Source organism: Canis lupus, chromosome 33 (genome assembly GCF_003254725.2).
Source record: "Canis lupus dingo isolate Sandy chromosome 33, ASM325472v2, whole genome shotgun sequence".
Taxonomy (NCBI): Eukaryota; Metazoa; Chordata; class Mammalia; order Carnivora; family Canidae; genus Canis; species Canis lupus.
In genome coordinates this window covers 16,427,580-16,439,918 of record NC_064275.1, presented here as the reverse complement: position 1 = coordinate 16,439,918, position 12,339 = coordinate 16,427,580, and the positions used below count along the sequence as shown (strand labels likewise).

Below are 12,339 nucleotides of genomic sequence, written 5' to 3'. Positions count from 1 at the left end.
TCCATGAATCATCTGAAGTCACCTTGAGTATTGCCAGCTCTAAGCAGCACACTTTGAAAAAAACTAATCCTTCTCTCCCCCAAATTCACTATTATCCTCCGATTCAGGGATTGCCAAACTATGGCCTGTGGGCTGAATCCAGTGGGTATTTTTGTAAATAAAGTTCTCCTGGAACACAGGCCCATTCACTTACATATTGTCTATAAGTGCTTTCATGCTACAGCAGAGTTGAACAGTTTTGACAGAGGCTGTACAGGCTGTATGGACAAAGCCTAAAATATTTACTATCTGGTCCTTCAAGTTTTCCAGTTCCTACTCTGATGTCCCAGGCCTCATCCATTATTTGTCTTTAGATCTAATCCTGAGTGGTTTCAGTAACCTCTCAGTTGACCTATTCACTATCTGGCCTCTCAGGTCTGCCACTGTTATTCCCCACTGTCTCCACTCCATTTCTGCTTTCCACTTTCACCATCAAATTTGGACCTTTTGAGCCACACATAATTGCTTCACCTACAAAATCACTCCTGCTGGTTGTTTTGTGCAACTAATGTTGTCTCTCCTGTTCTCTGTCCTCATTGAGACTTTAAATGAGTTGATCTCTACTTTCTCCCAACCCATCCGCTTTCTTTTCTTTGCTTCTCTCATCATCTATCTAGAGTTCTATAGTCCACCATTTCAGTAACATTCTTGTTATTATCCCAAGTCCCTTGGCTCTGGTTTTCCTCCCAGTAGTATACAGGGAGTCCAATAGTGAACTCCAACTAGCTACTTTTTAATGCCCAGATCTAAGCAGCCAAGCACTTCCGCCAAATTGTCTTCACTACAATTTCTTATCATACTCAAATGAATATTCAACATGAACAGAAAATCCAAATGCATTTACCTAGGGAACTCATTTTCCCTCTATTCATAGAAACTATTTCAAAATTTTCCAACCTCCTTAATGAAGCCTTCTCCCTCTCTCTACCTGAAGATAACTTTGTTTCCTATTTTATTTATTTTTTAAAAAGATTTATTTATTTTAGAGAGAGAGAGAGAGAGAGAAGGAGAGAACGAGCAGGAGGGGCAGAGAGAGAGAGGGAGAGGGAATCCTAAGCTGACCCCACAAGGAGCATAGAGCCCAATATGAGGCTTGATCTCAGGGCCCTGAGATCACAAGGTGAGCCGAAACCAAGAGTCGGATGCTCAACCAACGGTGCCACCCAGGGGCCCCATGTTTCCCATTTTCGAGAAAATAGAGAAGGGCACTGCCGTCATCCTGTGCTTTTGCCCCAACTTCCTTCCCTTCTGTTACAGAATTTTTTAAGAATGTCCTTTTGTCCATTAGCCATAGTACTAATGTTATAGATCTCATTGTCCCTATATTCTCCGAAACCTTAGTTTATTTATTGTACTAAGTGTACAGTATGGTGTATTTCACTATACTCTTTCAACTCTGACTTGATGTTAAAGCTTAGTCAAGCATCTTGCATTAATTAAAACCATCCTGCTCCCAGCATAATGCCAATGCAAGCACTCACACGAGCACTCCTAGCCTTCCACTCACTCCTGACAGGCTTGTTAGCAGTTGCATCAACATTTGTTGTCTCCTTTTCCTTGCCTTATACTCACTCCTCTGCTCCCTTGAGTCTGACTTCCATTTGCCTTCTGCTCTACAAAAACAGCTTCTGTGAAGATGATCAATAACAACCTTGTTCCTAAATACAATCCAATAACCATGTTGTCCTTTCAGAAACATCAGAATTGATAGCTACCTCCTGTCACAAAATATTGTCATTCTAGTTTTCTTTTGTGAGCCAACTCCTCTCCTGATTTTACTGCTGCCTCTTTAGTTACTCTTCTATTTCCTTTGAAGATTTATCTTTCTCCATCGATCTCAGTTGACGGCCACATTGCTTTTCTCACTTGATTTTCTCTGCCTACATTTCTTTCACTCCCAAAACCTCAGTTAGCATACACTCATATACCTCACCAATTTGTATCTTCAGCTTAAAGCTTTCTTCTAGAGCAGGAGTTGTATATCTACCTATTTCCTTGACATCTATTGAATGTGTCAACTTCAGGTCTAACTCCACAGGTACAAAATCAAATTCAAACTCAAAACAATCCCTGCATGTTTGGATTGTCCTCTAGTTTTTCCTAACACTGAATTACTGAGTAATTCTCCCATTTTTTTTTTCTGTTCCACACATCTGAAACCAAAGCATCATCCTTGATACTGCTTTTTATTCTTCATTTCACATGTGCAATCCAACATCAAATCCTGTAGGGTGAATATCCTAAATATATTTCTAGTTTGAATATTCCTCCCCATGTACCTCACTGCCACTCTACTCAATGTTACTAGCATCTCTCACTTAGATTTCTGTCCTGTCTTAACTGCTCTACCTTATCCTCTCTACCTTAACTCAATCTGTTCTCTACGCTGTTGCCACAAAAATCTTTTTGAAACGCAAAATTTTGATAAAGAATCAACAACCACCTTCCAGTTAGTTTCCACAGCTCCTAGGATAAAGATAAAACTTCACTAAACCATTCAATCTCTCTAGCCTCATCTTCGACTGCTTTCCTTTTAATCCTGCTTAAGCCATAATACATTTTAAAACCCTCCACAGAGGGCACCTGGGTGGCTCAGTGGTTGAGCATCTGTCCTTGCCTCAGATCATGATTCCAGGGTCCTGGGATTGAGTACCACATCAGGGAACCTACTTCTTCCTCTGCCTATGCCTCTGCCTCTCTCTGTATGTCTCTCATGAATAAATAAATAGAATCTTAAAAAAAAAAAAAAGGCCTGACTGTTACAATATCTCCTTACTACCACAGAGCCTTTAACACATCCTGTTTTCTGTAAAGCTGTGTTCCCCACATTTACCTGGTTAACTCCTGTTCAAGCATCACTTCCCCAGGAAACCCTTCTTGATCTTCCTACTGCAAGAGCACATCTCACTGTCACAATTTGACCTTTCTCTTCTGCTTATTTGATTATTTTGTGTCTCTTCCCATTGGACTTCATGATTCCTGATGACAGAGTCATGTCTGTATTGTATCAAAAATATATGTAGCACTCAAAAATATATGTAGGATAAAGATTGAATACAAGAATTTAAGAAGAGATAGCATTCAAGTTCAAAAACAAATTATGCTATAAGAGAGACACACAGATCAATGAAACAGAGAGCCCAGAAATAAACCCCCATGTAGGATCAGTTAATTTATAATAATGCAATTATGAAAGGAGCCAAGAATACGAAATGGGGGAAAAGACAATCTCTTTAGTAAATGATGTTGGGAAAACTGGAGAACTGCATGCAAAAGAAAGAAACTGGGCTCCTGTCTTATACCATACATAAAGCCAAATAAAAACAGATAAAAAACGTGAACATAAAACCCCAAACCATACCACTTGTAGAAGAAAACATAGAGGCAATGATTTTTTGGTCTTGGCAACGATTTTTTGGATTTGACACCAAGAGCAAAGGCAAAAATAAACAATGGGACTGCATCAAACTAAAAAGTTTCTTTCTGGAAAAGGAAAACATCAATAAAATGAAAAGACAACCTATGGGATGGAAGAAAACATTTATAAATCACATATTTGATAAGGGGTTAGCATCCAAAATATATAAACAACTCATACAACTCAACAACAATGACAACAAAATATACAATCCAATTTAAAAATGGCCAGAGAAATTGAAGAGACATTTTTCCAAATAAGATATCCAAGTATCAAGTAGGCAAGGAAAGGGTGCCTGACATCACTAATCATCAGGGAAATGCAAATCAAAACCACAGTAAGATATCACCTCACACCTGTTAAAATATCTAGTCTCAAAAAGATAACAAATATAGGAACAGATATGAAGAAAATGGAGGACTTGTGAATTGTCGGTGGAAGTGTAAATTGGTGCAGCCATTCTGGAAAACAGTATGGAGGATCCTCAGAAAATTAAAAATAGAACTATCAGGGTGCCTGGGTGGTCAGTGGGTCAAGCTTCTCGCTCTTGGTTTTGGCTCAGGTCATGATCTCACAGGTGGTGGGATCAAGCCTAGCCTCTGGCTCCACGCTCAGCAGGGAGTCTTTTTGAAGATTTTCCCTCTCTCTCAAATAAATAAATATTTTTTAAAAATAAAAATAGAACTACCATATGATCCAGCATTTCCACTTCTAGGTATATATCTAAGGGAAATAAAATCACTATCTTGAAAAGGTATCTAGCATCCCCATGTCTATTGCTGCACTATTTACAATAGCTAAGACATCGAAACAACCCAAGTTGTTGGACACATACTCCAAGTGTCTACTGATAGATGAATGGATAAAGAAAATATTCTAATATTCGAGGAAATATTATTCATTCATAAAGAAGGAAATCCTGCCATTTGTGACAACATGGATGGACCTCGAGCAAAGAAAGACAAATACTGTATGATTTCATTTATATGTGTAATCTTAAAAAACAAACCACAATGAACCCGTACATACAGAGAACAGACTGGCAGTTGCCAGAAGGGGGAATGGGGATGACATACATGAGGAAGGTCAAAAGGTACAAACTTCTAAGATAAATAAATTCTGGAGATAAAATATACAGCATGTTGACTAAAGCTAACAATATTGTATCATATGTTTGAAAGTTGCTAAGAGATAAATAAAAGTTCTCATCACAAGAAAAAATTAACTCTATGAGGTGATGAATATTAATTAAACTTATTGTGGTGATCATTTCATGATACATGCAAGTATCAAATCATCTGTGTACACCTAAAACAAATACAATGTCATTTGTCAATTATATCCCAAGAAAACTGGAAAGAAGTCAAAGAACAAATTATGTCTCTAGACAGGATAGCCAAGTTATCAAGATTATAGTATTAAAATATTTTATTCTATTACTCATAACAAAATATAATAGTTCTTTTATCATAGTCTGTACTACTTCTCTCAACCCTCCTCCTCCCCCTTATATACCATCATTTCTCCCCCCCTCCCACTGCTTTCAATAACAACATTAATAGTCCTTTAAGGCTTTTTTATTTATTTATTTATTTATTTATTTATTTATTTATTTATTTATTTATTTTTATTGGTGTTCAATTTACTAACATACAGAATAACACCCAGTGCCCGTCACCCATTCACTCCCACCCCCCGCCCTCCTCCCCTTCTACCACCCCTAGTTCGTTTCCCAGAGTTAGCAGTCTTTATGTTCTGTCTCCCTTTCTGATATTTCCCACACATTTCTTCTCCCTTCCCTTATTTTCCCTTTCACTATTATTTATATTCCCCAAATGAATGAGAACATATAATGTTTGTCCTTCTCCGACTGACTTACTTCACTCAGCATAATACCCTCCAGTTCCATCCACGTTGAAGCAAATGGTGGGTATTTGTCATTTCTAATAGCTGAGTAATATTCCATTGTATACATAAACCACATCTTCTTTATCCATTCATCTTTCGTTGGACACCGAGGCTCCTTCCACAGTTTGGCTATAGTGGCCATTGCTGCTAGAAACATCGGGGTGCAGGTGTCCCGGCGTTTCCGATGGTAGTGGGTTATCAGAACTTATTAACTTTAAGGCTTTTTAAAAAAAATTTTTTTTTTTAATTTATGATAGTCACAGAGAGAGAGAGAGAGAGAGAGAGAGTGAGAGAGAGGCAGAGACAAAGGCAGAGGGAGAAGCAGGCTCCATGCACCGGGAGCCCGACGTGGGATTTGATCCCGGGTCTCCAGGATCGCGCCCTGGGCCAAAGGCAGGCGCTAAACCGCTGCGCCACCCAGGGATCCCAGCCCTCTAAGGCTTTTATCCTGATCTGGGAAATTAAAGTCACATTGCACTTTTGTAACAGAGCCTAGTAACTTCAAATTTCAAAATGCACCAAAATCATACAATCTCAGGTACTGTGAGTCCAGTTGCATTCAAATCAAGGAAACCAGGATTATAACAACTCAGGGCTTTACTCAGAAAACTGGGTTTTTTGGGATAGCTTGAAAGCTAACGTAGGAGGAAACCCTGTCAGGTGAAAATGAAAAAGCAGCAAATGTCCAACTGTTTATCATCATTTCTACCCTCGTCCGCAGCCTCAGAGCACCAGCTCACACAGGAACAAAATATTGGGAAAAGAGAACAGAATCCATTCTCAGGCCCTCGGGGAACATGGGGACACAATTTAGACATACACTGTTTTGTGAACACAGGGAGGAGAATGGCTCAGAAGACAACAGAAGTGAAACAAGAGGTCCCGACTGCCTGCGGTCCTTCAGGTTTTCATATTTAGATTTTTCTCCACCACTTCAATTTGCTTGTGTCCATGTGCTTCATGAGTGTTTACACTTCACATGTGCTTTGCTTATCCAACTAGCTTGCCAACCTGAAGATCTCACAGGGATGTACGAGGGAAATGGCAGGAGTCAGAGAAGCAGGGAGTGAAGATCAAAGGAATAAAGGAGAAAAAGGATGTGTCATGGGGCGGGGTGGGGGGGGGGGACTTGACAGGGCTTCTGAATGGCACCTGCCTCATCTGAGTTAAGTGTCTACTGCTTCACTCTCTACCAGGCTTACACTGTTGGTCACTCTGTAATGAAGGATGCTTTGTCCCTTTATGTTTTGCTCTTTTGTATGTTGCTCCCTTTGGACTCAGTACAAATTATCAGAACTATTTCTCTAACACTGAAGCCATTTTTTTTTTCATCTGGTCCAGCTGACCAACAGCAAAGTTACAATCAGAAGACTGGGAAATTTCCAACTGCAGAGCGTGTGGGCATGGCTTCTGCCCCTCCAGAGATTTGCAGTTTTTAGTAGCTACAAACTTGGCTTCCTTGAGTTGCCCTTTATTTTAAGAAATATGCTTTCCTTAAAGGCAACATCACTCTCCTTCCCGGATAACATACTACCTCTTCTCCAGCTCCATCCTCATGTCGAGCTAGATCATATCCCTTATTTCCTCTAAGGTACAACAATCCATGTTGCCAATTCTCGATGGGGTTGGCTTTAGATCCTCAGAGATGTAATTGCACAGTTTACAGATGTAGGCAAAAAGTACAAAATCTTTATCTAAAGCCAAGGTCAATGTGTACTTGTGCTAATGTATGTTCAATGTTCCACTGGGTTCCAAATTATGCAAATATAAAAAGAGAGGGAGGAGGATCCATCTTAAATAAGAACTGATAAATAGAGTTCACTCATTATCATTATTACTCTTCTTAATGAAAACTACCCTTTTCTAAACTCTTACTCTCTGGCAGGAGCTATGGTAAGTGCTTTACACAAATTATCCCATTTAATCATCAAAATAATGGTATCTGCATAGGAGGAACAATAATTACCCATATTTGTTATGGAAGAAAACAAAACCTTAGAGACTTAAAATAACTTGACTTGAATATAAATATATAATAAACAACAGAGCCAACACTCAAGTCCAGGCTATCATACTCCAAAGTATGTGTAGCTAAGCACTGTTCTACACAGGTCTCCTTATTTCTCTTCATTCAACCCCACCCCACGTCATCCCCAATTTGAACGTAAGTATCTCTTTTTTCCTGGAAAACATCAATGGGAATAGGGCACTGTAAACTATTGGTAGAGAAGCTTCTGGTCTACAGGTAGATTGTTCCAACACCATGGTCTTGTCTCTTGGTAAGAAATGGAGAGGAGGTAGTAAATCCATCCCTGTTGCCTGTCCTGGGCAGTTCTGTGTCTCTTTTAGCACAGCCTTCATGAGTTAATTTTTGTTGTTTTTCTCTGATAGTAACAGGCCACTTTGCTCCTGAGTTAAAAACATTTCATTTCCAGTGCATTTTCCATTTGTTGGCTTTCATTTTCATTCTTTTCCATTAGTATAAATCGAAATCATTTACTGTAGGACCAACTAATTTAGGGTAGGCATTATTATCATCATTTTCCAGATGGGCTCAGAGAATGTACACGAAAGGCCCCAGGTGAAATTTATTTCTGGCCAGAAAGGAGCTAGAACTTAAGCCTAGGATTCCTGCCCCCAAATGCAGTTCCTCCGAAAGCAGGAATGTATGAATGCTACATGCCCAGCAGCCTCCTTGGTACCTTTACCTGCCCTATACTAAACATGTCATATATCCAAATCCACTTGCAGACATTCCCCCACAAACCTGCTCTGCTCTCTCTGCCTTCAGTGAATGGCAATCCCCCACCTCGATGTCACCTTAAATTTTTCTCTCTCCTTCACTCCTACTACCATGGTTCTATATCCGTTCTATTAGCGAGTCACATCTAGTTATGCCTGAAACATTAAATTTGTTGTTTTATTCTATGTCTACCCAAACTACCACTCTGTCTCCTCCAGACTTACTGCGACTGTCTCCTAGCTTGCTCCAACCTTTTCCTTCTTGCCCATTTTTGCTCCATTCTCCTACTGAAGCCAGCATGATCTTTTTCTGACACAAGTACAACCAGATTATAAATGTCATGCCATCCTTCTGTTGTGAATACTTCAATGTCTTCCTCTGGCTCTTATATAAAAATCAAAACTTCAAATATGGCTGACAAGATCTGACATGATCTGGTCCTTGTAATATCTCCCACCTCATCCCTTAACCTCTGCATCACAGCCCCACTGGCATTTTTCCATTTCCTCAAACACTGCAAAGCCCCTCTCACAAGCTGTTCCCTCTCCCTGGATCACTCACAAACCTCCCACCTCCTAAATGGTGTTAATGTCTACTCCTTCTTCAGACCTCTGCTCAGGTGTTGCTTGCTCAGGGTCAATTTCCCTGGCCTCCATGACAGGCTCTTTCACAAGACCATTGTAGTCCTTATCACTTATCGCTGCTACAGTTTTACATGTATTTGTGGAATTATTTGATTAATTCCTGTCTTCCTTCCCAGACAATACCACTTCTGCCCAACCTCTGTGTACATGATTGGCTTCAGAATACATGTCCATCGAATCAGTGAGAGCTGAATGAAAGCATTTGCCCCTTTCCATCCACCAGTTATGCTTACCATTTGTCTGAATGAGTAGGTTGTAGATTTTAGTCCGAGCACCCTCTGGATACAGAGTAAAGGTACACTCATATTTTCCAGTGAGTGAGGAGGACATGTTCCTTAAGTGTAGAGTCCAGATTGACACATTTCTGGGAGTTTCTACGTAAGTCACCAGTGACTCACAGGGACCGCCATTAGCACAGTGCAAGCCATATTTGGGATGATAAAGGGCAATCAGGTCCAATTTATCAGTGACCTTGGACCATTGCATCTGCACCAAGAAGCCCTTCTTCTCTGTTTGGCAGGTCAGGTTGACATCAGAGCCAGGGAAAGCATAGGTGTCTTCTGCATTGGGTGCTTTTCCCCATACTCCTGAAAAGGAAGGTTGTGAGCCATTAGTTTACGTGATTCATGTGGAATGACTCTTCTTTAAAAACCTTGGTCACTTTGGTGAGGCAAGGGAGCTACTGAAGAATTTTCTCCCTGGCTGTCTTATGTGTAGGAGGGAGCCTGTGTGTGATCCCAATAGAGAAGCAGAGACACAGTATAAATGAGGAAGCATTTGCTGAAGGACACTAGAAGAATATTCATCTCTTTGTCTGTTGCTCTGCCCAAAGGATAATTTAAGTTCTCTTACTACCTGTGAATAAAATTAAGCCAATTCAGAAATTGAAGCCCACCAGCAAACTTATGACAACTACTTTTACAATGAATAAAACTGAGTTTTCTTTTTTTTTTTTTTGGTTTTATGAATCAACAGCTGCCTATAACACAATAACATCTTCTGAAACTGAAAAAAACCCTGATATGTGTATAGTTGTTTTAAAAAATATATGTAGGCTATTTTATTGAATCCTGCTCACATACTACAGAATGATGTTGTTAACACTCTACCAAAGAGGAAACTGAGGCACAGGGTGATTAGGTGATTTGTTTAAAGTCACACATAAGTAAAAGTAGAAGAACATGGATTTGGTTGCCTCGAGCCTGTGCCTTTTCTATAACCTTCATAACATGTAAACTGACTCTCCATTCAGTTGAGAAGAATCAGAAATTTGACATTCAATATGAAGATCAAAAAGACCTTCATGTCCATGAAGCTAGAGCTCCTGAGGAAAGGAAGGGAGAAAATACCTCAGGTAGAGTTTCCACTGAAGATAAACTGCGGTCGGCATCATCTATTATCAACACTTTGAAATACTAGACATAAATGAAGAAGATTCTCTCCCATCAGCTCTCTGACCACATGGTACAAGCCCTTAAAATATGTTAAGCATTGAGCCTTTGACATGCCTTCAATAGTGGAGGCATCAATCTTAGCATTAATGGAACACCGTTCCAGGAAGGGTATATTAATATGACAAGTGCCACAAAGGAAAAAGATAAGAAGATGACAAGTAATGGAGAAGAAACAAGGCTCTCAAAGGTACTTGACAAATGGGAATTATTACACTTTTATGGATTCAAAAGTTTGGGTAGGCAGAGGTTATAGTACAGTTAAATGTCACTCCCTGTAAGCTCTCCTTTGACTGATAATATGCCTCTGATTCTATCCACAGCATTGTATTCCAAAGTCTCCTTTGATTTAGAAATTCTCCTGAAAATCTTTGTAGCTATATCTGTAAAGCATAGTTAATTCTTGAGACACTCAGGCTCACTCTAATTCCCCCATGCTACAGAATGCAGAACAAATCTTTCCTCCTGCTATTTTTAAATAGGCCCTGAAGGCACTGGCTCCCACTGTTGTAAGGACCCTACTTTGTCTTCCAGGTCCATACCTACACACGCCTCATTAAAATTCAACATATGTTCAACTCCCAAAGACATTAGTATTTGGAGGAGGAATGCTTGTTACATACAAAAGAAAAAGGATCCTCGAGAGAGAGAAAAGTTGAGCAAGGATCCCGTAGCACCAATGGCTTTGTGATTTTTTTAGTATTTCGGAGTTGTTCTGACTACCATTTGGAGAGCATTTCGTTTCCAAGAAGTGCAATTTCCCAGTTACTCCAGAGATCCCCTTAGGAAAGAAATGGGTGAAAATGTCTCAGAGCGGTGGCGCAAACCACTCATTCCCTTCTCGTTTTTAGTGTTCGTTAGTAATCATTTCTAGACTCTAACATCTCTCCAATAGCTGCCACTTAAATTCGTAACTGAAAACCTTAGCAACGATCTGCCTTCGTGATCAATGTCAGCAGTAGTCACACACATTTTAAATGAACTGAGGCCATATTCTCCCCTACAGCAGCTGATTTGACAAGAAAGGACAACTAGAAGCCTTACCCTTGACGAAATGTATTTGGATAATGGAGCAGACGGCACAGTAGGTCCATTTTTTCTCCATCGTCTCCTGGAGGCCTCACACCAGCATCTCCATAATCACAGAAGTCAACTGATAGCTTGAAGCAAACTCCAGCTACTCTATTTATGCAGAAAAACCCCAAACCTTCTGCACGCCTGGGTCTGCTTACCACTCAGCAAGACCCCAGGAAATGAAACGTAGACAGGAAAGTAATGTGGTTCAGAGCTAAGTATAACCTTCGACAGAACAATGTTGAAATTGTTCTCTGAAATTGTGTGTATCACCTTTGTTAAAAGACTTCTCGGGATCCAAAGATTCTCTGCTTCAGGATCTCTGTGTCAGTCTTGCTGCTTCGAAAATCCAAACAAAGGAAATCATGCAGAGCGATTCATAATGTGCTTTTTATACATTTCAAGAACACAAAGTCATTTAACAAATGTGAACTCCGTGTCTTTCGTAACAGTTTTTCTGTTCACTTTTAAAATATGTTTTCTTTCCAGAATTGCTCCTGGGTGAAAGAACAAAGGATTAACACGTGTAATTTTAATAAGATCTGAAAAGTAACAGGGTGTAACATCAGCTATCAAACCGAATTTTATTGTCACCCATATGGCAGGAAAACCCACATTTCCTGGCATTGGGGAGGTGAAGAGGGGCGGTTCCTCTTCTCCTCGTCTGGCCTAGGCTGGAGGTCAGGCAGGGAAATCTTCCACCCTGCTGGCTGGAGGGATTTTTCTCATTGTTGTTGCTGCCTCAGCCAAAAACCAGATAGAGTAAGGCTGAAACAATCTGGATCCAAAGGTAGAGAGCCTCCTACCTCAGCCAGCTACCGGGCCTGTGATATCTGCCCCATTAATTCCATTTACAGAGGACTGAGACTCTCAGGGGCTTAGAGAAGTGACTCCTGGTATAGGTTGACTTCCCTGGCAGATACGATGCCAATACTGGTCCAGCTCGAGATAAAATGGGCTGTCTTCACCTTCCAAACTTAAGAGAACAAGCGTTAGATTGAGGATTACAGCATGGGGTTGATGAGCAAAGAATAAAGACGCGTAAATTTACATGCAAGCATA

At 40.1% G+C, this 12,339-nt stretch overlaps 1 protein-coding gene across 9 annotated transcripts in view; it reads right to left on the bottom strand.

Annotated features, from left to right (window-relative positions):
- CD96 (CD96 molecule) overlaps positions 1 to 11,997 on the bottom strand; it is a 92,911-nt gene extending 80,914 nt beyond the window's left edge. For 2 of the 9 annotated variants that reach the window (XM_049105416.1, XM_035709820.2), the window contains exons 1-2: positions 11,248 to 11,993; positions 8,986 to 9,339 (exon numbers count right to left, since the gene is read on the bottom strand). In XM_049105416.1, the coding sequence (XP_048961373.1) occupies positions 8,986 to 9,339; positions 11,248 to 11,308 (415 nt within the window). In that variant the 5' untranslated portion in view covers positions 11,309 to 11,993. Of the gene's footprint in view, positions 1 to 8,985; positions 9,340 to 11,247 lie in introns of all 9 variants that reach the window. The other 7 variants (XM_035709817.2, XM_049105417.1, XM_049105418.1 and 4 more) reach the window with 6 other exon arrangements.
- Positions 11,998 to 12,339: the final 342 nt, after the last annotated feature.